This window comes from Macroventuria anomochaeta, assembly GCF_010093625.1.
Source record: "Macroventuria anomochaeta strain CBS 525.71 unplaced genomic scaffold BU25scaffold_45, whole genome shotgun sequence".
Taxonomy (NCBI): Eukaryota; Fungi; Ascomycota; class Dothideomycetes; order Pleosporales; family Didymellaceae; genus Macroventuria; species Macroventuria anomochaeta.
In genome coordinates this window covers 260,637-284,885 of record NW_022985406.1, presented here as the reverse complement: position 1 = coordinate 284,885, position 24,249 = coordinate 260,637, and the positions used below count along the sequence as shown (strand labels likewise).

Here is a 24,249-nt window from a genome sequence, read left to right as displayed (position 1 = left end):
CTCCGGTTCCTGCATCCTTCCACACGGCGGCCCCTCTCTCCGCCCATTGTTTGCCAGCCATTCTTTCACGCCCTGTTGTGTTTGCTGTACTCTGACAAGGCCCGTTCAATTGGGCCAAATCAGTACACAAGCTGTGGAGTGGTGAGCAGCTGCAGGACCTGTACGCCTTCGGCTAGATATATGATAGCTGCGGCCATCTACCCGGCCTAATACATGAGCAGGCAGGTTTGGTGCAGCTTCACATCCAACACCACCCAGCACCAGCACCAGCACCAGCACCAGCACCAGCACCAGCACCAGCACCAGCACCACCACCAGCACCACCACCACCACCACCACCCACCCACCCACCACGGGGCACCACGGAGTATCACGGAGCACCACGGAGCACCACGGAGCACACCTCGCCATTCCTCCCGTCCGGCCTCTCGACTGCGAGCCCACCACTCTCCCCCCGTTCTGAATGCGCCCGCTGCACTCGCGCAGGTAGACAGCAGCGCATTGCAGCAGAGCCATGAGCCACCTGAACGGCACCGCCGAGCATGCCTCGGAGCTGAAGCAGCAGGGCGCCCTCGAAGCAGCCCGGGACCCCAGTTCGGGCGTCACAGCCGAGGCAGCAGAGCAGAGCGTCGTGGACCAGGCGCGCCAGGGCGGCAGCGCGGCCTTCCAGTTTGACCCAGACGCCAGCCCCGAGCAGAAGCGCGCCCAAGCTCGAGCACGAGTCCCGCCTGGGTTCCACCACGAGCGCAACCCCAATGCGACCGCCCTGGTCTCAGACGCCGACGATGCTGCAGCAGGCGCGCCGAAGTACGACCTCCCTCCGCCTACCAAAGCCGGCGCTGTAGATCCGCCCTCGTCACCCACTGCCAACGGCCATGCGCCTGAGGTGGATGAAGATGCTCGCTGGGAACGCGTAGGCTGGGCTCCGCGCTTCGGCATGCCTGGCTCAGAGAACAAGGAGCAGGAGGAGGAGGGCACGCTGCTCGACCACCAGACATACCTCGAGGGCCAGCTCGACGACAAGTTCTTCGGTGACTGGTACCACAACACAGGCGTCATCATCTTCGCCTGTCTGAGCTCGTGGGTCGTGGCTACACTCGGCGGAGGTCTAGGCTGGGTCATGATCATCATGGCTATCTGCGGCACCTACTACCGCACTTCGATTCGCCGCGTGCGCAGGAATGCCCGTGACGATCTCAATCGCGAGATGGCGAAGAACAAGCTCGAGACCGACACGGAGAGTCTGGAGTGGATCAACAGCTTCCTCGTCAAGTTCTGGCCCATCTACGCGCCCGTTCTCTGCGACACGATTGTTGGTTCGGTCGACCAGGTCCTGTCGACTTCCACACCAGCCTTCTTGGACAGCTTGAAGATGAAGACCTTCGTCCTGGGTACCAAGCCGCCCCGCTTGGAGCACGTCAAGACCTATCCCAAGACTCAGGATGATATCGTGCTCATGGACTGGAAGTTCAGCTTCACACCCAACGACACCATGGACCTCACTGCGCGACAGGTCAAGAACAAGATCAATCCCAAGATCGTGCTCGAGATTCGTATTGGAAAGGGTCTTGTCAGCAAGGGTCTGGACGTTATTGTGGAGGATATGGCTTTCTCTGGGCTGATGCGCCTGAAGTTCAAGCTGCAACTTCCGTTCCCCCACATCGAGAAGGTCGAGATGTCCTTCTTGGAGCGGCCCACTATCGACTACGTCTGCAAGCCTCTAGGTGGCGAGACATTCGGATTCGATATCAATTTCATTCCCGGTCTGGAGAGCTTCATCATGGAACAGATTCACGCCAACCTCGGTCCTATGATGTACGATCCGAATGTGTTCCCCATCGAGATTGCCAAGATGCTTGCAGGAAACCCAGTCGACCAGGCGATCGGTGTGTTGCAAATCACCTTTCACGGAGCACAGGGTCTCAAGAACCCCGACAAGTTTTCTGGTACACCGGATCCATACGCGACTGTCTCGATCAACAACAGGAATGTGCTTGCACGTACGAAGACCGTGCATGAGAACGCCAACCCTCGCTGGAATGAGACCGTGAACATCATCGTCACCTCGCTGAAGGACGCGTTGACTATCAACCTGTTTGACTATAACGATATTCGCAAGGACAAGGAGCTCGGAACTGCCACGTTCGCCCTCGATCAGCTTGAGACAGACTCCGATCACGAGAACTTGCAGCTGGAAATCATGTCTGGTGGCCGACCGCGTGGTATCCTGCAAGCTGACGTCCGCTTCTTCCCGGTTCTTGAGGGCACCACGCTGCAAGACGGCACCAAGGAGCCCCCACCAGAGTCTCGCACGGGTATCATTAAATTTACTGTTGAGCAGGCCAAGGATCTCGATGGCACCAAGAGCATGATCGGTCAGCTCAGCCCGTACGCTATACTGCTGCTTAATGGACGCGAGGTTCACAAGTCAAGGACTATGAAGCGCACAAATATCCCTATCTGGCCTGATGCGACCAAGGAGATGCTCATTACGGACCGCAGGAAGGCCAAACTTGGCTTAGTGATCAAGGATGATCGCGATCTAGCTGCGGATCCCATCCTCGGAACCTACCAGATTACCATCGATGACATGCTCGAGCTGACAGCCAAGGGTCATGAATGGTACAATCTAGCTGGCGCTCAGACTGGTCGCGCGAAGATGAAGCTCGAGTGGAAGCCTGTTGCGCTCAAGGGCTCCTTGTCATCTGGCGGCTACCTCACACCCATTGGTGTTATGAGATTCCACTTCCAGAGTGCTCGCGACCTAAGAAATCTAGAGACTATGGGCAAGTCGGATCCATACGTCCGCGTCTTGCTATCTGGAGTCGAGAAGGGCCGGACTGTTACCTTCAAGAACAACCTGAACCCCGATTGGGACGAAGTCGTCTACGTACCCATTCATACCGTCCGTGAGAGGTTGACTCTGGAGGTTCTGGACGAGGAGAAGCTGGGTAAGGACCGCTCTTTGGGACATGTCGAGCTGTCTGTTGGCGACTACGTTCAGCAGGACGAGAACGGCGAGTACCTTGTCAATGAGCAGAAACAGATCACCCCTGGTCCACTACGCATGTCGGGTACTTCAGCTCACAAGGGCACACTGAACTACACATGTTCCTTCTACCCAACTATTCCCACCTGGGATCCCGAGGAGGACGAAGAAGAGTCCGAAGAAACAACGCCCAACGGCGTCTCCCGCACGGGTAGCATCCGTACGACAGGGTCTAAAGCACCGGCTTCGACTCATGCGCGCACTGTGTCTGGCACGAGTCAACTCGTTAGGTCCGAGACCGCAGGCACCATCTCCTCTCTGGCGCCCAGCAGCTCCAACAGAGACAGTGCGGCCGATCTTGCCAAACAGCTCGAGAAGAACGAGCACCAGCAAGACGAGCCGATTCCCGAGAAGCCCAAGATCGAGAAGCTGCGCCTCAATGCCGAGGATTTGCAGCAGTATGGTAAGCTGCGCCACGATAAGGATGTGGGCAAGTACGGATGGTTGAGTTGGTGTCCCCAGCCTGCTGCCTTGCACCCATATTCTTACTTTTCCCGTTGTATGAGCAATGTGCTAACATTTTGCAGAATCTGGTCTTCTCGTGTTCAAGCTCATTGGCGGCGAGTTCGCTGAGACGGGCGGATACGTTGATGTCCTTATGGATGACATGGCATATCCAAGTTACTCCAGCGCCAAAATCAAGAGCCGCCATATGACTTTTGGCGAAGGTTAGCTGCAATATCGTCGCTCGTTGTACATGACTGACTTGTTTTAGTGGGTGACACCATGGTCCGCGAGCTTGACTTCTCCAAGATAACTCTGCGTATCATTGAACACATTGACAAGGACGGCGATGGAGACGACGACCACGTCATTGCTAAGCTTACAGGCAACACCATCGACACATTGCGAAGGTGTTTGTACACACCCACTCAGCTTACTCTGAAGGACAAGCACGGCAGGGAGAGCAAGATCACCGTCAGTCTCAAATATCTCCCTGTCAAGATGCGCCTGGATCCCAGCGAATCGTTCAACAACCAAGGCACACTTCGCGTCGACGTCCTCGATGCAGCTGACCTGCCAGCCGCTGATCGCAATGGTTTCTCGGACCCTTACTGTAAATTCGTTCTGAACGACAAAGAGGTCTACAAGACGAAAACACAGAAGAAGACCTTACATCCAGCGTGGAACGAGTACTTCGAGGTCCCCGTACGGAGTCGGACGGCAGCAGATTTCGTCGTCAATGTGTACGACTGGGATTTCGGCGACAAGGCCGACTTCCTTGGCAAGTCTGCTATCAATCTCGAGATTTTGGAGCCGTTCCAGCAACAAGAAGTCACTCTTGGCTTGGACGGCAAGAGCGGTGCGATTAGGCTTAGAATGCTTTTCAAACCCGACTACGTCGTTCGCTCACGCCAGGGCTCATCCACCTTCTCAGGCACATTCGCTGTACCCGGTAAAGTCATTGGAGCCCCCGTCAAGGGCGTCGGGAAGGGCGCTGCCTTTGTTGGTGGCAACGTGGTCCGCGCAGGAACGTTCCTCGGTCGCGGTTTCAAGCGCAGAAAATCCCGCGGCGCCAACGGTGAAGAGGACTTTGAGTACCCAGACTCAGCAGACAGACCTAGCATAGACGTCCCCCTCGTCTCCGTCGAGGGCGGAAACTCGACTTCTATTTCTGCAGAGCCTACAACTCCCAACCGTAACACATCAGAACACAACCGCCACCGCAGCTGGGGCGCGCAATCCTTCGCTAGTAGGAAAGGCGACGCCTCCGCCCCCGGCGCCGGTGAGCAGGGCACAGCCAACATCCAGATCCTCTCCGCAGACGGCTTCCCGCCCGGCACAAATCTCCGCGTCTTTGTCCACCTCGGCAAGAAGGACGTGCACAAGACCGACCACATCAAGACGGCTACCGGCTCCGTCGAGTTCTCAGACGAGTCTTTCAAAGTCTCCTGCACAGCCGACCAGTTCTTCAGAGTCACTGTCAAAGACCACGCCACGTTCGGCCGCGACGACGAGCTCGGCGAAGCCCAATTCACTATCGATGACTCAGGCGCGGGTGGTGAAAAGAATGTCGGCGTGGGTAAAGGTAGGGTTGTTATTCGCAGCTCTTTCGTGCTCGCCGATGCGGTTAGTCATGTCGGGAGTGTGAGTCCGAGGGTGCAGAAGGAGAGGAGGGGGTTGTTGAGTAGAGGGAAGGAGAGGAGTCCTGCGCCACCCGGCGCTTAGAAAGCTCAAACGAAGCTTCAGAGGCGGAGACGCAAACACAACGGTTGTTCGGCTTGCTGTGATAGCGAGGCCAGTTCAGGGTCTATGGTCAGTGTGTATGAAGAGGTGCTAAGAGGACGAACGACGACACGGTATGAGGTGTAATGGTGGGTTCAGGTAGATCTCCTGACGCGAAAGCTTCCTAGGTGCGACTGCGGCGTCTCCTATTTCGTGGTCGCAGTATGCTTACCCTATTCGTCCCCTGTTTGGAGGGTGTTTTATACCAGTCTACTTCAAATCCAACGTTTCGATGCGAGGGTCCATCATACAGCTGTTCGTCCGCCGTAGGGCCGACGTTAGATTATTGATCCATCCATTAATCACCCTAGTTCGACTACATTCGTTTAGCTTCCATTACCCTTCATCTCTGCGCTACAAGCAACTTGCATCTGACGATAACAGATGTGCAAAATATATTGAACGATTGTGCAACAACACTGATCTGCGATCAGCTATGTTAAGGATCGTTGTTCGCGAATGATTCCTTGGATTACTGAATAATTCCACCTTTGACATTCGCTATAACCTAGCATTTGACGGTATATCTTCCCAATACCGATATCTCAAACCGCAATATCCAAAATACTCAAACCCTATGTCGTAAGCACCCTCCATCCGCGACTCCGACAAGCCAAGACCCTACCTTCCCCTCGCTGGGCTTGCCAACGACGGTTGGTCCAAAGATGACGATGCCACAGCGACATGTTTCTGCGGTGAGGGGAGGCTCAGGCCGACGATGGAGGTTTTTGTCAACGATCGGGTTAGTTGGGTAAGTGATGTGCTGGGGGAGGGGGCGCACAGGGTGGAGGGGGAGTCCGATGTAGGAGAGTTGCGAGAGGCTGCGAGGAGCTGAAGGGCCGCCGGGATTGTTCGTGGAGATGTGCTTGTTCTTGGCGCTGGTCATGGACAAGGCGCACGCGTTCAAGATGAAGGGTCTGCTGATGTCGGATGATGGGGTAAGCGTGGATTGTGGTCAAAAAGCCGGTTATGTCAATTCAATTTCTCGTCAGCAGTTCGCTCCATACATGACTAAATGGGAATGCTCCTTTCTTCCAGAGCACATTGAGCCATGCACGACTTGAAGACAGTCCTCTGGTAGTATGTCTGGCCGGAGTCTTCGCCGTGCACTTCCAGTAGGTCGCGCTCTCGAGGTGAAGGGGCCGTTCGCTTCGGATTCAAAATCGTCCATGGGGCCAATCTGGGACTCGATTGAGCAGGTACGTGCCTTCACTTCACTTCACCACAGCTCCCTCTTGCAGGGTTTTATTCCGTCGCAATCTGCTTCTACACCCACTCTCCCACTCATCTACTCTTTCAACCCTTTTGCGATCTCGAAGTCGGCAACACGTATATAACCTATACTTACGACTAGTATAACAAGTACGTAGCTACCAGACATAGCTACGAGTTACCACTGGCGCGCGCACACAGTACGATGGCTAACCTCGTTGACTACTCCTGGAAGGTCGATGAGGACCGTAGACAGCGTGCTGCAGCCGAGAAAGAGGCTAGAGACGAGTATGTGGACGCCTTGATAGCGGCGGAGGAGCAGCTTCAAGAGCAGGAAGCAGCGCAACGCAGTTGAGGGCACAACTGTAAGTGTCCCGCCTCTCGATTCCGTACAAGCTCCAACAGACAATGAAGCATCCCTCGGCATCGATAAGTCACTGCCGCCCACCCCACACGGTGCCACCTCACAAGCTGGAGCTGCAGTGCCCACCACTGCAGAGCAGAAGCCAATCCTGCAGAGGCTGGGTTGAGGCAGAGGGTGAAGGAGTTCCTCAGAAGTTCTTGGAGAGTGAGAAGAAGCCGTTACCTAAATCTCCCATCGGCGAAGAGTTCGATGCAGACATGAGGCGGTGGTGACGATGAGATCACTGCGTTGCCTCGTCTTCCTGGCCGCCGCTAACAAGCGCCGGCTGCTTCTCCAGTACCTTCGTCGCTGCCAGCGCAGGAAGAAGACACTGACGAGCCGTCTCTTGAAGACTCGGCCGATCGGGCAATGGACGAAGCCCTGGCAACAGCCGATGCTCCAGGCAACCGATCTTCTACCCGCCCTGCACTGCCAGCGGATTGGATGGCAAACCAGCCTGAATCCTCGAGAACAGTGGGCAGCAGTGACGTTCAGCAAGCTTATTCAACCACACATACGACATTCTATCCCATTCCGGACTTATTGAGACCAGGGAATCCTCTTCCAAACTTGTCGATGGTCGTGGGCAGGCAGCGACAGCCACGAGTGGGGTAGGCGAAGACGTCTACGGTGTGCAGAAGACACCAGCTTCGGGCAAGTGGCTCGGCGGTGGGAAGAAGAACTAGATTATATACCTTGGGCGGCGAGAATATTGGGAAGTGAATAGGGATTTCGCAAGCGCGGCGTTGAGGTCGGCTTCGACCAACAGGTACGGCAACACGAAGGAACATACCATGAGCATGATGAAGTATATCAAAAAGCAACCGACCTTTTGCCTTACTTCAGCATACTTTTCACTGTAATTCATCTTGTCAGAGAGCCAAAAATGTATCTGACAAAGATATCAGTGTGCATGCACACAAGGTGTTCAACACAACGGACGTCCGCCTACCCCATCCAAGTAACATCGAAGAACTCCTGGCCAAAACATACAGAAAGCATGGACAAAAGCATAGATAATGCAAGCATCTGCAGCATTGTCACAAACGAAGTGCAAAATGCAGCCACCCACCACTGCCATGATGGATACCGCGATGCCCCACACCGATGAGAGCCGCACGCCGTTCGGTCTGCCTCGCTCTGGGCGCGAAAATCTTCACAGCAGCGGGCTGCTCACCACAACCGATACCGGCATACATGGCACGACCGAGACAGCGCCAGACTCAGGCGAGATGGAGTGGAGAATTGTTGCTGTCACGCAAAATAATTGTTTGGAGTGTCGTTAGTTTAAGAGCGACTGCAGCTGGGTATATGCGGCTCAAACTGGAGTACGTTGTGAGTGAATGGGTCGCAGTAGGGGCTGTGCGCTGGGAGGCTAGCGATCTGAGGTGCAGCACGTTTTGAATGAGAGTGCCGAGTGTGGGGAAGCTGGGAAGATGGTCACGATGGTCGCGATGAAACGTACGAGTGCGCAAGGTGACAAAGAAGCAGGCCTTAACGATGTCTTGGGCGCCTTGGATCATCGAGGGATCTCGCAATGACGAAGGACAATGACGTTCTGCCGAGCGGCTGCATGTGACCATGCTGACAGGACCCCTCAAGCTTCCAGAAGACACAACTTCAAAGATCTCAGCGCCTTCCGACGATGCCGCGCTCTGCTTCTCCAGGAACGACTGCAGCCATTGACCAATCATGAAAGCTCCGCTTACAGGCCGATAGGTCCAGTGCGGCGTCGTCAGTCTGGAGCAGTATGGGGCAGCTTTAGGGCCATCCGACGCTGGCCGAGCACCACGCGCAACATCGTGGGCGTTCCATGGAAGACCCTGAATGTGCTTGAAAGTATATATGGCGTCAAGTTCGTTTCTAGTGGTCACAATACCATCGAACCGCTCTGGAGTGAATATTTGAAGCCTAAGGGGATTCTCGTGGATTTACTTCAGATTACCGCCACCGACTCTCAGATTCACATAAGACATTAAACCAATCAATCAAACCGCGACCGACTGCATCTTCCACCACCACATACATCACTTCGACATATTAACCCATATATCGAAGTAGATCACACATACACAAACTCAAGATGTGCTCCCGCTTCCAGCAGGTCCAGCGTCTTCAGCGTCTTACACTCGCACCCACATCGAGAGTGTTGACCCGCAATGTCCACCAGAGCTCCCGCCACAACACAGCCATCCAAGGGCCAGCTCCCACATCACCCTCCGCACAGCTGCTGTCCACAAAGACATATTGCCAGGGATCAACACCAAAATCCGTTCTCGCTCGCCTTCCTACATCATCAGTCGCCCGCTCATACATGATCACTGCCATGTCTTCCTCTCCAGCCCTTCTTGGTTTAACATTCACTGTTCTGCGAAAGATGCTCGACTCGAAGAATTACCTTATGGATGTCGAGCGCAACCCTCTTATCAGGACATTGTTGAAGAGCACTTTCTACGCTCAATTCTGCGCTGGCGACAAGGCGCACGAGGTGAAGCCAAATCTTGCCGCTGCACGATCAGTGCTCGGATACGACGGAGTCATCATCGAGTACGCACTGGAGGTTCTCGGAGGAAGTGAGCCCACCGCCGCCGAGACAGCTGCTGAGATCGAGGTCTGGCGCAAGGGTATGATGAAGAGTGTTGAGATGGCCAGTGAGGGCGACTTCATCGGTCTCAAGTAAGCCACTCCACCTCCACTCTACCGATATGCGTATACTAACTTTCCCCCAGATGGTCCGGACTCGGCCGTCACGCTCTCCACCTCCTCCAGAACCAACAAGACGCCACCCCCGAAATGTGGTCCGCCATCACCGAAGCCTGTGACGCCGCTGCCGCCAAGGGCATCTGCCTGCTTCCCGGCGCCGAAGAGGAGATCACTAACATCGGCCTGGAGAAATGGACCACCGCCCTGCAGAAGAAGTACAACACCAAGGAATACGGCCGCGCTCTCATCTACACAACATACCAGTGCTACCTGCGCGCCGTGCCCGCCCGTATCGCGCAACACCTCGAGAAGGCTTCCAAGGGTGGCTACATCGCGGGTGTCAAGCTCGTGCGTGGCGCTTATCTCAACTCCGAGGCACCGGGTACCTGCTTCGACACCAAAGAGGGCACAGATGCATGCTACGATGCCTGCGCGGCCACCGTCCTTCGCCAGTCCTGGTCTGACTCCATCAGCCCGAGCAATCCTTCTGTCGCCTTCCCCGCCGTCAACATCGTCCTCGCAACGCACAACCTCGCCACCATCACCTCCGCAAAGGCAATCCGCGCATCCCAGATGCTCGTCACGTCCCCAGAGAACCTGCCAAGGTTGACGTATGCGCAGTTGCAGGGCATGGCGGATGAGATTAGCCAGAGTCTGGTGCAGGATCCGACGATGAAGGCGGATGAGAATGCGAAGGTTGTTAAGCTGCTTGCGTGGGGAACGATGACGGAGTGTCTTAATTTCCTTATCAGGCGCGCTGCTGAGAACAAGGAAGCCAGCTTCAGGACCGAAGATACGAGGAGGGCTATGGGCGCTGAGTTGTGGAGAAGGATGAAGGGTGTTTTTGGCCTTGCTTAGGTCCATGCAAGACGAGCAGGAGGCTGACGATGATTATGATGGCCTACTTTTTTTCTCCGGGGCTGCAAAGCATAGCACGGTGTTGGGGGGGGGGGGGGGCGTTGTCTCTACATTAACGATTCTTACAGCGGCATTTTGCACGGAGCATGGAACAATCTCGAGTTGGGATTTTGTGCTCCTTGGGTCTTTGGGACCAATGACAACCATTATTTAGCCGATTTCTAAACGACTTTGATCTTTTTTGAATCAATGAAGATATATCATAACAAGCACTCATTTTTTCGAATTCAAGCGTGCTGAACATTCCGCGAATCAAAATACTACATCACGACGCTCACTCCACCTACTGGATTCTCACTCGCCGCCCGAGTCGGACGGATTGGAAAGCGAGACGTGAGCAATAACATTGAGCAACGTCTGTATGCTTTCCATAAACAGAGGGAACAGTGCTAGTTGCAAATTAGTCCCACGGATTTCTCACTACTCTCAGATGGCCTTTCATCATTTATTTAAGTTCGGCTTTTGGAGTTCGACTTTTGGAGTTCAACTTTTGGATTTACTTGGTTCCTTCACTCTACGGTCTGAAATCTTGCGGACGTTGCTTTTACAGTGCTTCCTCTTCTGCATGTCCAATCTCTCAAACAGACCCCTGCCCAGCACCCTCGACTTTTGCGCCCTCCTGACCAACTTGTACGTTCGTCCCATTCGTAGCATTTTCCTTACTCGCACTGCCTTCTGCCAGAGCCTTGAAAGCGCTCAAGAAGTCGTTCTTCAGATCCTCCCAGTTCTCAACTCCAATACTAACCCGCAACAAGCGCTCATCAACCTCCGCGTCGCTCATCTTCCTCCACTCAATCAGACTCTCCACACCGCCCAGACTCGTCGCGTGGTGGAACAGCTTCAGATGACTCGGCAGACTGCGCGCTTGCTGAGAGTCGTGTGCGTAGATGCTAAACACGGGCCCGAACCCATGTGGCATCTGCTCCTTCAACCAGCTGAAGTCGGCGGTTTGGAGGGAGGCGTGGGTAACGCGATTCACGACCTTCTTCACGACTGAGCTATCCTCTCCGATCCCGTTGACGGAGTCGTTGAGCCAGGCTACTAAGCGATCGGCATTCGAACTCTGCCGCTGCACGCGGAGTTCCATGGTCCGCAGGCTTCGCACGCCCAACCAGCCCTCTAGACTCCCCAGCACGGCGCCAAGGTGTAAGCGATCAGCGCGCAGCCCGTGAGCTCTCTTCAGTCCCTCCGAAGTAGCGGCGGTGGCGAGTATACCGCACAGCATATCGCTGTGTCCACCAATATACTTCGTGCCGGAGTGCATGACAAAATCCGCGCCCCATGCGAACGGATCCTGTAGCCCGGGCGGCGCAAACGTCGCGTCGACAGACAGAAACGCACCGCGGGCATGTGCTCGCTCGGCGTACTTCTTGATGCTGAAGGCTTCGCCGGTAGGGTTCAGGGGTGTTTCGAGGTGCACCAGATCGCCTTTTCCGATGCCACTCTCATCCCAGGTTTTCTCGTCGGCGTGAAGGTCTACGGTGCGCACGCCGTGCATACGCTTGTGTAGGTCGAGAACGCCGTGACAGCCGTGGTATCCCCCGTTGATTGCGACGACTTTCGGCACCACACTTACAAGGAGCGCATGGAACGCGCTCAATCCACTGCTATAACTCACAACATGGTTCGCCAGCTTTTCATACTCCTCCTCCTTGGCTCTCGGGAAAATGAGGGGGGCAAGAATGGTCTCGAGGCGATTGATATTTGCGGATGCCAAGCGCGAGTAGATAAGGGGCATGCTGAGGTCCATGACTTCGCCTTCTTCAGGGGAGACGGGGGTGAGTTTTGACGGGTCCCGGGGGTAGCGGAAGGTGGTGCTGGTGTGGATGGGAGGTGCGATGTCGGTGAGGATGTTTGTGCAGTCGTCGGCGTGGATGCCGTGGGTTGCTGGGTGGAGTGGCGCCATGGGCGGTGTTTGGTAGGATGTCGGAGTGGGAATTGGAGGAGAGCAGTGAAGAGTGAAGTGGTCACTGAGTCAAAGAAGGATTATGGAGCTTGAAGAGGTTATTACGTTTGCAAGAAGAGGAGAGTCAGAAAGACCTGGAAGGATGGAAGCCAGAAGATGTTAGTGAGTCAATTGATGTCCTGATCCTGTGTGTTTAGGGTGTATGTCAGCATCACGCCCTACACAGAACGTTCGATAGCAGCCGGCCCGTCGTTGAGGCTGTCAATCGGCATTTGTGGGAAAGCTGCACATGGAAGCCTTGCCTGTTGAAGCTTGGTCGTGGATGTCATTCGGGAGTTGTCGGTGGTGACGTGCGGGAGCTAATTGCGGGGTTGTTGAATGCCCCTCATGTCGATAAATTTTGGGGCAGTTGTGAAGCATGGGCGCATCGCGTCAACGAGGCATGAGTGCTGGCTACGGGTGTGCACATTCATCAGTAGATCCGATTGCTGCTCGTAGCTACTGAATAGAAGGGACTGAACTCCAGTGGGCATCGCTGCTTTTGCAAAAGCTGCCGAATGCGCCAAAAAGACAACGCCTTTCAATCTGCCATCAAACTCTATACATTAATCGTCTACTGCTCACCGGCACCGACAATGGTAGGTGGGCCCTCCTTGTGCTTGATCTGACCGCTGCCGCTACCGCAAGCCTCAATCGCCTTGACGACCTTGTACGACTCGACATCGCCGTCGGGAACACCGCCGAAGACGACGTGCTTGCCGTCGAGCCATGAGGTGACGACGGTGGTGATGAAGAACTGCGAGCCGTTGCTGCGAGTTTGTTAGCCGATGTCGAGGGTAATGTTGCAGCACACGTACGTGTTGGGGCCGGCGTTGGCCATGGAGAGGAGGAAGGGCTTGTTGTGGGTCAGCTTGAAGTTCTCGTCGCTGAACTTCTCGCCGTAGATGGACTTTCCACCGGTGCCCTGTTGGCGGTCAGCTAGCTGTCCTGCGGTGCACAGTTTGCGCAGCCGGGCGCATTGTACTACATACGTTGCCACGGGTGAAGTCACCACCCTGGAGCATGAACTGGGGAATCACGCGGTGGAACTTGGAGTTCTGGTAACCGAAGCCCTTCTCGCCGGTGCAGAGAGCGCGGAAGTTCTCGACCGTCTTGGGGACGACATCGTCATAAAGCTCGAAGTTGATGCGGCCGGATTGCTCTGTAGGGACGCCATGTCAGCAATTGCCCATGTACTGTGCAAGCTGTGATAGGGGTCGAAGCTGTAGCTCCCTGAGCAGGGCAGGGCTCGGAAGCATGGCATAGCGGGGCAGCTCACCCTTCACGGGGCCGACGTTGGTCACGTTGCCGCGCTGGTCGACAGTGACCTCGGGGCCAGTCCAGTTGACATCGAAGTAAGTCTTGACAACCATGTTGGCAGCGGAAGGAGTAAAGAAACGCTTGTTGATGGGAGCTTGGAGGCGAAGAGAGTTAACGGTGGAGCGGCGGAAAGCCGAGAGGACAGTGGAAGAAGTAGACATGGTGGGGCGCGGGGTGTGGTGGGGGCTGTAAGCAGTTAGCATGCATCCTTAGGCGCGGTGAAGCTCCAGCGAGCTCTTGCGTGCATCTGGCGATATGCGCGGTGTAGCCGCGGCTGGGGCGTGGGATGCGGGGCGAAGCAGGGCCAAACAGGATGCACACTTACTTTCTGAGGCGATCTGGATGCCTGAACAGCTACTGTACAACGGATAAACTGGTATCGATGGATGCGGTGGCGGCAAGGGCTGCAGAGAAGTCCAAAGACAAGTGGCTATGCAATACAAGATGCAGAATAGATGGCTATGGTACAATTGACCCAGGAGAGATGGCTATTGTACAGTCGATGATGGTGGAGAGTGTGAGTCCAGGGGATCAAAAGTCTACGAAGCTCGAAGCTCGAAGCTTCTCCAGTTTCTTAGCGCGTTTTCGCATTCGGGGGTGTCGATTGCTCCCACATCGCGGACGTACGCCCTTGACTTATTGCATCGTCGTGTTGTCTGAATTCTTCCCGCACTGTGTAGCAAGAAGCGGGTTCACCATCTATGTGAGACTTGAGTAGTGCCTAGTTTCGAGGGAGTTTTTCAGTTGTCGACCTGCTTCCAAGGTTGAGCTTCGATTAATCGGCATATTAATCACGTGCACGGCCATGCATCGCACCGCTCACCTCCGGGCCTCCCTCGATTGACATGCCCCTTGGTAAGGTGAATGCACAGTTGACACTGCATTGGGATTCCTGCCGCGGTCTACAAAACTCTCAAGTTCAAGTGCAGCTGCCCAGAGGCCTGGAAACAATAGAGACACGTCCCTGACGCAACGGACCCGAATTGCGCCCAATTGCTGCCACCCGACCCTCCCCCTTCGACACGGTCGACTAGAACGACGCCGCAACGTCAACAACCCACAATTATGGATTTCAACAGCTTGAAGGACCAAGTGAGCAATCTCACGCTCTACGACCTGAAGGCCGGATTCCGCAAAGCCCAGAATGGTGCGAATGGTAGCAAGACCCCGCCAGCTGGCCACTGCTAACGTGTCGTTGCAGCGGTGATGAACTTCACAGAGATGGAGGCCAAGGTGCGCGAGGCGACCAACAATGAGCCATGGGGTATGTCGTCTACGATGATGTGTACAAGGCAACAGCTGACTGTGGATAGGTGCATCCTCGACCCTGATGCAGGAGATCGCCAACGGGACGTTCAACTAGTACGCCCTCCACCACACATTACTGCATACGACCGCTGACAACAGCAGTCAATTGTTGAATGAGATCATGCCCATGATCTACAAGCGCTTCACAGAAAAGGCTTCCGAGGAATGGAGGCAGATCTACAAGGTACGTGCTACCACCGCCATCATTGAGCTCCGTTGACGCTCCAGGCTCTCCAATTGCTTGAGTTTCTGATCAAGAATGGCTCAGAAAGAGTCATCGACGACGCGCGCTCCCATGTATCGCTTCTCAAGATGCTCCGGCAGTTCCACTTCATTGACCAGAACGGAAAGGATCAGGGTATCAACGTTCGAAACAGGGCCAAGGAACTCGCGGAGCTCTTGGGCGACGTTGATCGCATACGAACCGAACGAAAGAAGGCGCGCGCGAACCGCAACAAGTTTGGAGGTGTCGAGGGTGGCATGGGCATGGGCGGTGGCTTCTCCGGCAGTGGAGGTGGCAGCAGATACGGAGGCTTTGGCAGCGAGTCAGCTGAGTACGGCGGTCACACTGGCGGCGTCTACGGAGATGGAGGCGGATTCGGCGGACAGGACCCCAGCTTCAACGAGACACAGCAACGGCGCGAGCGATTCGACGAATACGACGAGTACGACGAGGGTGAGACTGTTGCGAGCCCGCCACGACGCAAGGAGCCTGCATCGAGCTCGACAAGAAGAGAACCCAAGAAGGCGGAACCGCCAAAGGCCAAGGCACCTGAGCCTGTGGCCGATCTGCTGGCTTGGGACGATGAGCCTGCAGCTGCCACCGCAAGCAACGACTTTGGGGAAGACGACGACTTCGACGACTTCCAGTCTGCGGCACCTGCTCTTGCTGCGAAGCCCGCTGGGTTCGGTATCGCTCCTCCAGCGTCGACTTCCACCATCAGTTCCACTACTCAATTCGCCGCACCACAGCCTCAGTCTGCGACTCAGAACAGCAACCTGAACGACCTCTTCGCCACAGTATCTCCGGCACCGTCAGCGAGCCGCATCATGTCCCCTCCCGCGCAGCCGTCATCCATGAGCTCGAGCTTTTCACAGCCACCCAACCCCACAGGTTACCAAGCTACTGGACCCAACTATTTCACCTCGGTTCCCCAGCCTGCGCCGCAGTCGAGCGCTTCCACACCCGGCTCTGTCATGTCGCCAGGTGGCATCGGCAAGATTGGAGGTGGTGCTCCCAAGAAGGCTGATGGTGATGCGTTTGCATCTTTGCTGGGAGGAGTTTCGGCAAAGAAGGCACAGACGCCTACGCAGAAAGTCACAATGGGTGACCTGGCAAAGCAGAAGACCAGTCAGGGTCTGTGGGGTGCGCCAGCTTCTAGCTCGGGCACGCCAGCTGCACAGTCACCTCAGTCAGGATCGAAGCCTCCTGGCGGCGCCCTTGGTGACCTGCTCGGTTAAGCTGCAATGGAGTGGAGATGAGAGTCCGGAGGGGTAGTTGTAGATTTACCAATATGACGTCACGAAGTTGCTACCATGTCAGTTTTTCTCGAACAGCGTTTCGATTATCAGTGTCTTTTCGCTTGCTTAGTAGACTTCAAACAAGAAGTTGATGTCGTTTGCACATGCTTCCAGAGCACCACCCATGTCGTTAGCGCAGACCCCTGATCTCCGCAGCACCCCCGAGCAATCGACAACACATTTCATAATCTGGCCCGCGTCTCCTTCTTGATGACTTGATGATGCATAAATGCAGCTCTCGCGCTATCTGTTCGGCCTCACTTGGCTTTTGCTACCGGTAGCTTTCTTGGGCACAACATGGCTGTATCTGTATCCCCTCTTCCACGGCTGCACATTTCCCCAACCTAACAACACGTCGCTCCCGCTGCTCTCGTCGCAAGCACCCTTCCGCCTGCTCGCCCTCGGCGACCCGCAGCTCGAAGGCGACTCCTCGCTACCAGACCCCAACGCGCCCATCTTTCCGTCCCTCGAAAACGTCATAAGCGATATCCGCAATGCGAACTTCGACCCCCCGGATGTGCGCGACATCCTTTCCACAGCAGCAAAAGGTGCAGTGAAGGATCTGGGCGCCTGGCTGGAAGGCTACAGGAAGACAGTCGATCTATGGGGTAATGACTGGTACCTGGCGCATATCGCGCGGAGTCTGAGATGGTGGACGGAACCCACGCATATCAGCGTCCTGGGCGATCTGCTGGGCAGCCAGTGGATCACCGACGGCGAGTTCGATAAACGCGCTAGCCGCTACTGGGGCACCGTCATGCGCGGGCTGGAGAAGGTGCCTGATGCGAGTATGGGCGTTTATGTTGAGAGCGATCACTACGACGAGCCGGAAGACGAACGCAAGAAGACATGGGGCGGCACGAGAGAGGTCCTCGGCGCAGATAAAGCGTGGGGGAGGCGCGTCATCAACATCGCGGGCAACCACGACATCGGCTACGCAGGGGACATCGACAATGCGCGCGTAGACCGCTTCGAGCGTGCGTTCGGCAGCGTGAACTGGGACATGTGGCTCACTCTCCCACCCAACACCAACAACACTTCCATCCCCTCCTTCCCCTCCTCAGAAGACACAGCGACCGCAGACCCCCCGCCAGCCCTCCGCCTCGTCATCCTCAACACCATGAACCTCGACACGCCCGCCTGGACCGACTCGCTCCAGCAAGACACCTACGCCTTCATGAACCACATCATCACCACCTCGCGCCCCGTGACCGACAAAACACACGCCACAATCCTCCTGACCCACGTACCCTTGCACAAAGAACCCGGCATCTGCGTCGACTCACCCTATTTTGATTTCTTTGAGGGTGGCCACGGGGTGCGGGAGCAGAACATGCTGTCTGAGTACGGGAGCAAGATAGTTTTGGAGAGTATCTTTGGGCTGAGTGCGAACAAGGACGCCGAGGGCAAGGGGATGGGAAGACGTGGGGTTGTGGTTAACGGCCATGATCATGAGGGATGCGATGTGCTGCACTACATACGGCAGCCTGGCGCCCCATCCTCGTGCAATGCGGATGAGGTAGAGAGAGGGGATGCGTATTGGCCTAAGCCAACAGCGAATGAGACGGATGTCAGTATCCCCAACGAGCTGTCCGACGACACCATATCCGCGAACGAAACCATACCCGAGAACCCTGCAGAACAAGCCTGGAAAGCGCGCCGCTTCCCCACACTCCCCTTCGACATCTCCCAAGATAACGAATGTACACACATCCCCTCCTCCCCACACCTGCGCGAAATCACCCTGCGCAGCATGATGGGCGATTTCTCCGGGTATGCGGGCTTCCTATCCGCATGGTTCGATTTTGAGAAAGGCGAGAGGGGAGAGTGGGTGATTGAGTTTAGTACGTGTGGGGTCGGGGTGCAGCATTGGTGGTGGGGTGTGCATATTGTGGATTTGATTCTCGTTGTTGCGATGATTACGGGGTCGGTCGCGAGGGGGGTTGAGACACTGAGAGGCGAGGAGAAGATGACTACTAGGACGAAGAAGGGAGAAGGCAGCAATGGTGCAATCGGTGGAGCGGTGGTGCAGAAGCGAGGGAAGGTGGTCGAGATGAGTGTTGAGCCTGGTGCCGCGTCGATGCAGAAGACCAGACGGGTGTAAAACGTATAGCATATGAATATAGACCTTATACGATCCCCATCAGAGTATACAAGGCTATACGTTGCCAAGTCATACACAAAAGAACAGCTACGTCGTTGGCAACACATTGCAGAGTAGTCTTCAATCGGCCTGCCAAATCTTGAAAGTATACCGATACCGTGGCGGTGTTGAACAATCTTTGTACGTGATTATAGTCCATCAAAAGGTGCGCAGCCATCACCTTCAGAGACTAAGCGGTTACATCTCCCTTTATTCTTGGTACGGAAAAGCAGACTTGGCCATCGCATCTCGTCCAATAGCAGTCGGAGTGGAAAATAAATGTACCGGTGCAAAGACTTGGCAGAAAGAAGGATCGTGGAGATTCCAACTGCGAGCGTCTGATGACATGGAGGCAAAAAAGAAAGCTGTGATGCCACCTACCCGAATCGAACGAGCGATCTTCGCATTACAAGTGCGACGCCTTACCACTTGGCCAAGGAGGCTTTGCTTCTAAGATGAAAACATGTATTAATCTGATAGTTAAATAATAGGTAAATTTTCAAGGATAAGATATGTCTCATTTTCCCGTTGCTCCCCAGCAGGCGAGTCTATCAATCCCATCATCCGGACTGGTTCTTTATTCATCGCACACTTTTTTTCTTCAATTGAACAGGATCGCTACAGACGAAAATTGGTTTGGGCTCAAAAGGTGTTGGATCCCTGGGTCGAGCCTTCCGCAATGTGGCCTATCGCATGGCGGCTTCATAGGTGACATATCGCCAAGATCTCTGACTTCTCGTGCTTCAGCCTCTCGCCTTCCTGTATACTGACACACTCATCCCGAATGATGTATATCCACTTGAATCCTCATTATCAGCATATGTCCAGATCAGATCCAACGTGACTTCGTCCACAATGACGCTGTCAACATCAATAGTGCCTTCACCAACTTCCGCATCGTCTTCAGATCACAGCCTCCCGCGTCGCAAACAGCGTGTGTCTGCTGAGCACACCCTGAATCGCGTCCGGGAAAATCAGAGACGCCATCGCGCCCGCCAGAGAGACCATGTAGTATCTCTAGAGCTAAAACTTGCGGAGACCGAACGACAGCTAGCAGCCACAAAAGCAGAAATCGAAGCTCTCAAAGCAGAAAGAGACACCGCTAATGCTTTTGCATGCTACGATATCTCCAAGCACTTCGAGCGACTGGATAGTGCAGTCGCGATCGGGTCATCGAGCATCTTACCACTTGGCCTGTCATCACCGAGTACGGTACTTGATCTTCCGATGTCGAGTAACGCCACAGAGCCCACGCTCATCGCCACATCTTTCCAGCTGCTCCTTCCTCCTATGCCAGTCGTCGGCCCACCACCGTGCTGCACCGACACTATTCTCACAACATCCACGCCTTCTGAACCATCAGCATCTCCGCTTATTAACGCGACCCCAGGCATCGCGGATCCGGAGTGCTCGACCTGCAAGACGAGACCTTCACCCAGCCCATCGGAAAGCACGACGCTCTGCGCGCAGGCGTTTGTAATGATTTCGCAGCAGAATGTCCGCAACATGGATCCAGAGTTGATTCGAATGTGGTTAAGCCATGGGTATAGGCGCGCGATGAGGGAGGGTGAGGGATGTAGGGTTGAGAATAGAACGTTGAAGGGGTTGTTGGAGTATATCAGTGGAGTTTAAGGTGGGGGAACAAATTCTATGGGAGTTGTTTTTGCATTGGTCGAGGGTGTTGAGGGTTAATGAGCTGGAGCTGATTGCGCCGGTCGACATCCCTCGTCTCGATGGTCATTTGTATGTGGGCATTGCAGATTGCAGGACTCGATCTGCAAGGCTGGATCACATCTCCAGGCGACTCTGTGAACCTTACACCAATTCACACACGTCTGTATCATGGCAGCCATTGTATTATGACAAGGAGAGTCTGTTGTTGGTGCGAGGCTTAGGGCGAAAGGCTGGCTCGCCACGAGCACCTTTCCTATACACAACGCGCACGCTAATCAGGAAGTTCTGAAAAGATAACCTGACTGTTCTCTGCACAAATAGTTGATCTGTACTCCTGCATTTGTCCACATACAAGAACAGTTCATCAAGCCGTGTTGTTTTCCGGGACCCTTGCGGATCTGGGGACCCCGCATTTCATGCACATGTGGAGTACGCACACCAACACCATCATACTAGGTCATTGCCTGGCGTGGATCCGCGCAGGTACTCGACTCCTAAGTGACGCGCTTTTAAGCACGCGCTTTAAGTACTCAAGACGCACGGCGTGCATTGGCAAGGCCTTCCATTTCCTTTGCACGGATGGGGGCATGTAATTGCTAAATGGATTCATTAAGCTACTCTCGACCGCATACTGGACGATCAAAGAGTATATCTCCCTGACGCACAATGCGACACCATCGGCAACAAAATGACTGGGTAACACGTACCACACAGAAGTACCACGCCCGTCTCACGTCCACTTGGTGTGGGGTAGTACATGGGCTTGGCTGATCTCCATATGCTACTCAGGCACTAAGATAGCTCACTGCGGAAGGAGTGCGGACAGGTTCCGTGTCAGATGGAGCTGAGTTGCAGACTGCATAAAGACCTGCTCGAAGCTACAACTCTTTACCAGGTGCTTGTTTCGACAACCATAGACAGGATACCTTATCGCTACAATGTCGCTCGAACGTGTTGATTCTATAGACCCTGCTGAGGTTTATGATTATATCATCTGCGGGTATGTAAAGACACGTTACGTGAGCAGGATCATATTTACGACGAAGTGGAGCTGGGAGAAGCTTGCTGACCTGAAGACAGTGGTGGAACATCTGGCTGTGTGATCGCGGGCCGCCTCGCTGAGGACATCGATGCCAAAATCCTCGTTCTAGAAGCTGGACCCGACAATGCGGATCTGGAGAACGTGCACATGGCGGGAGGGTGAGCTTTTGATGCATTACTATCCTATGGGTTATACTCACTGTCTACTTAAGATGGAGCAAAAACTTCGATAGCGAGACGGACTGGAACATTGTTACCGAGCCGATGAACAGTGTAGGCAACAGACAGGTCAAAGTCAGTCGCGGTCGGTTCCTCGGCGGGTCCAGTGGTGTCAACGGGACACTGTGTATTCGCGGTACAAAGCAGGACTACGATGACTGGGGGATGAAGGAGTGGACTGGTGACCAGATGTTTGGATACATGGCGAAGGCAAGCTTGCACAACTTCCATATGAGAGTGCACTGCTGACCCAGACAGGCGGAGACAATGCACGAAAAAGACTGGTACAAAGCCGACATGTCTGTCCACGGTACCTCTGGTCCTCTACACATCGAGCCGCACGACCTCGCACCAATCTCCGAGCGTATCAAGGAGAGCATGATAGACATTGGACTACCCTACCATCCCGACATGTTTTCGACTGGCGAGACACCCCATGGATGCGGTGACGTGCTGCGCACAGTGCATCAAGGTATCCGAACCACAGCGGCAGACTTTGTCACCAAAGGATATAAAAGAGCAAACATCACCATCAAGACCGAAGTCGTCGTTGACAAGATCCTCTTCTCCGATGAGTCGGGCGAGCCCACTGCGACAGGAGTAGCCACCATTTCGAAAGCTGGCAAGAAGATCGAGTATCAAGCAAAGAAAGAAATCATCGTCGCAGCCGGTGCCTATTGTAGTCCAACGATCCTGATGCGCTCGGGCCTCGGACCGAAGGAACAGCTCGAGAAACACGGTATCGAATGCAGAGTCGACCTGCCTGGTGTTGGTCAAAAACTGCAAGATCACTGCGTACGTATCACCCCTTAGCAGTAACAGACCTTTTGTGTATATGTGCTGATAGTCATCCACCAGCTCGTCTTCATCTTCTACGAAGTCTCCGAACCGCGCCTAACAAACGACTACCTTGCCTACCACGACAACGCCATCGCGTCAACCTACCAGCTCTACAAAGAGAAGAAAACCGGCCTGCTCAGCACCTTTCCCTTCGGTACTTCCCACCCCCTCACATCACTTTCAAGCTAACATGGCATCCTAGGTATCTTCGGCTATGCGCGCCTTGACGACCGTCTCCAAGACTCAGAGCTCTGGACTAATGCAAAGAAAGAGGAGGGCCGCGATCCAATGGGCTTAAAGCCAAACCAGCCGAACATGGAGTTCTGGAACACCGAGCTGTATGGTGGGCCAAAACAGTACGATGACTTCCCGATTGATGGGAAACACACATTCGCCATGTGCAACCTGCTTTTCAACCAGAAGAGCCGCGGGTCCGTAACATTGAAGTCTGCTGATCCGACAGACAACCCGGTAGTCGATCACAACTACCTCGCCGACCCATTGGACATGCTGGTTATGACGGAAGCGTGTCGGTTCGCGAATGAGATGGTTATGAATGGCAAGGGAACGAAGGAAGTAGTTAAGGGGAGTTGGCCGGCGAATTTGACGCACCACAAAAACACGACCAGAGAGGATTGGATTCCGTATGTTAAACAACACGCCACAACTTGTGGGTCCCCCTCTCTTTCCCTCCTTCCTCCTCGTCACTAGCAAAAACAACATAATTGACAAGTTTTCGTATCTAGGTTACCACCCCAGCAGCACATGCTCGATGGGCCCGTCCTCCGACCCTAACGCCGTCCTCGACTCGCGCCTACGCGTGCGTGGGGTCCGCAGCCTGAGGGTCGCGGATGTAAGCTCGATTCCGAGGCTTAATAATGGACATACGCAGATGGTGGCGTATGGAGTGGGTGAAGGGGCGGCGGAGATGATAAAGGAAGACGCGCTTGCAAATCAGGCGGAGTTATTGAAGCTGACAGCGTAGTTGGCGAGAGTATCAAATTGTAATGCTTTACTACCCGTCACGTAACGCAGGTACCGACTCAGTGTTCAGGTACTTCCTCGTCCTCCATATCCCGAACGTTATGACTTACTCAATCATGCTTGACCACCCCAGAAATTTGTCAGCCTCAAGTTCAGTAGTTGAACTTGTTGAAAAAGCGGCTCTCCTTCTTCTTGTCGACAAAGCCTGCACCACCAGCATCAGGGCCACGGCGGTCCGCGACAATGGTTGCAGCAGGGCCGCCGGTGGGAGCAGACGTGGCTTCGTTTCCGTACACCCTTGGTCGGTCAGTGAGCACTTGCAGTGCGTACAGCGTTGGAGTGAAGCTTACCAGTTAGGAAAACGGATGCGCGGCAGTTGGTGCTCAGGCACGCCCTGCTGACGAGCGGCTCGCACCGCAGCAGCGTGAGCTTCGATCGCCGCACACGCTTCAGCCCTTGGTGAGAAAACCAGACCGCTGTGTCGCTAGTAGTGGTGGTGTAGTAAGAACCGTAAGAGAGCAGAATCGTGAGCGATTTGCGACAGAGCGGGTCGCCGAGTCCCGGGTTGGTCATCTAAAGCACAAGCTCTTCCGTCAGATAACGACAGCTTATTGGGTTAGCTTTCACTCACGATGTGCTCGCTTAGACGGATCATAGTGTTGATCTTGTTGAATGTAAGAGTTATCGAAATAGAGCAATCGAAGGACGTCAGAAGTAGGCATGTGACAAGGAAAACAAATGAA

At 54.6% G+C, this 24,249-nt stretch overlaps 9 protein-coding genes and 1 non-coding gene across 10 annotated transcripts; 6 read left to right on the top strand and 4 right to left on the bottom strand.

Moving 5' to 3' along the window:
* The first annotated feature begins 288 nt into the window (after positions 1 to 288).
* Positions 289 to 5,352, top strand: BU25DRAFT_212635 (tricalbin). The gene is made up of 3 exons (XM_033701224.1): positions 289 to 3,452; positions 3,577 to 3,717; positions 3,765 to 5,352. Exons 1-3 carry the CDS (start codon positions 515 to 517, stop codon positions 5,216 to 5,218), a joined length of 4,533 nt encoding a protein of 1,510 aa, XP_033556626.1. The 5' UTR covers positions 289 to 514; the 3' UTR covers positions 5,219 to 5,352.
* A 2,705-nt stretch (positions 5,353 to 8,057) lies between these two features.
* On the bottom strand, positions 8,058 to 8,779 carry BU25DRAFT_212595 (uncharacterized protein). Its single transcript, XM_033701222.1, has one exon. The coding sequence runs from the start codon at positions 8,582 to 8,584 to the stop codon at positions 8,114 to 8,116; it is 471 nt and encodes a 156-aa protein (XP_033556625.1). The 5' UTR covers positions 8,585 to 8,779; the 3' UTR covers positions 8,058 to 8,113.
* On the top strand, positions 8,780 to 10,468 carry BU25DRAFT_212596 (proline oxidase-like protein). The gene is made up of 2 exons (XM_033701223.1): positions 8,780 to 9,566; positions 9,620 to 10,468. The coding sequence occupies exons 1-2, from the start codon at positions 8,974 to 8,976 to the stop codon at positions 10,449 to 10,451; spliced, it is 1,425 nt and encodes a 474-aa protein (XP_033556624.1). The 5' UTR covers positions 8,780 to 8,973; the 3' UTR covers positions 10,452 to 10,468.
* A 524-nt stretch (positions 10,469 to 10,992) lies between these two features.
* On the bottom strand, positions 10,993 to 12,606 carry BU25DRAFT_415359 (cystathionine gamma-synthase-like protein). The gene has a single exon (XM_033707523.1). It carries the CDS (start codon positions 12,415 to 12,417, stop codon positions 11,089 to 11,091), a length of 1,329 nt encoding a protein of 442 aa, XP_033556623.1. The 5' UTR covers positions 12,418 to 12,606; the 3' UTR covers positions 10,993 to 11,088.
* Positions 12,607 to 13,030: 424 nt separating this feature from the next.
* BU25DRAFT_352350 (cyclophilin 1 long isoform) lies at positions 13,031 to 13,937 on the bottom strand (the record flags this gene model as incomplete). Its single annotated transcript, XM_033703405.1, has 4 exons — positions 13,031 to 13,226; positions 13,275 to 13,381; positions 13,449 to 13,618; positions 13,736 to 13,937. 4 exons carry the CDS (start codon positions 13,935 to 13,937, stop codon positions 13,031 to 13,033), a joined length of 675 nt encoding a protein of 224 aa, XP_033556622.1.
* Positions 13,938 to 14,635: 698 nt separating this feature from the next.
* On the top strand, positions 14,636 to 16,620 carry BU25DRAFT_377965 (ENTH-domain-containing protein). The gene is made up of 5 exons (XM_033704161.1): positions 14,636 to 14,923; positions 14,978 to 15,040; positions 15,090 to 15,138; positions 15,187 to 15,268; positions 15,313 to 16,620. The coding sequence occupies exons 1-5, from the start codon at positions 14,842 to 14,844 to the stop codon at positions 16,543 to 16,545; spliced, it is 1,509 nt and encodes a 502-aa protein (XP_033556621.1). The 5' UTR covers positions 14,636 to 14,841; the 3' UTR covers positions 16,546 to 16,620.
* A 59-nt stretch (positions 16,621 to 16,679) lies between these two features.
* On the top strand, positions 16,680 to 18,744 carry BU25DRAFT_212552 (uncharacterized protein). The gene has a single exon (XM_033701221.1). It carries the CDS (start codon positions 16,835 to 16,837, stop codon positions 18,707 to 18,709), a length of 1,875 nt encoding a protein of 624 aa, XP_033556620.1. The 5' UTR covers positions 16,680 to 16,834; the 3' UTR covers positions 18,710 to 18,744.
* A 375-nt stretch (positions 18,745 to 19,119) lies between these two features.
* Positions 19,120 to 19,191, bottom strand: BU25DRAFT_t137. Its single transcript has one exon. It is a non-coding gene; the product is annotated as a tRNA-Thr (tRNA).
* A 323-nt stretch (positions 19,192 to 19,514) lies between these two features.
* Positions 19,515 to 20,746, top strand: BU25DRAFT_415356 (uncharacterized protein). Its single transcript, XM_033707522.1, has one exon. It carries the CDS (start codon positions 19,604 to 19,606, stop codon positions 20,378 to 20,380), a length of 777 nt encoding a protein of 258 aa, XP_033556619.1. The 5' UTR covers positions 19,515 to 19,603; the 3' UTR covers positions 20,381 to 20,746.
* Positions 20,747 to 21,323: 577 nt separating this feature from the next.
* BU25DRAFT_452138 (GMC oxidoreductase) lies at positions 21,324 to 23,517 on the top strand. The gene is made up of 7 exons (XM_033709782.1): positions 21,324 to 21,422; positions 21,503 to 21,622; positions 21,676 to 21,892; positions 21,941 to 22,477; positions 22,541 to 22,676; positions 22,725 to 23,192; positions 23,269 to 23,517. The coding sequence occupies exons 1-7, from the start codon at positions 21,361 to 21,363 to the stop codon at positions 23,505 to 23,507; spliced, it is 1,779 nt and encodes a 592-aa protein (XP_033556618.1). The 5' UTR covers positions 21,324 to 21,360; the 3' UTR covers positions 23,508 to 23,517.
* The last annotated feature ends 732 nt before the right edge of the window (positions 23,518 to 24,249 follow it).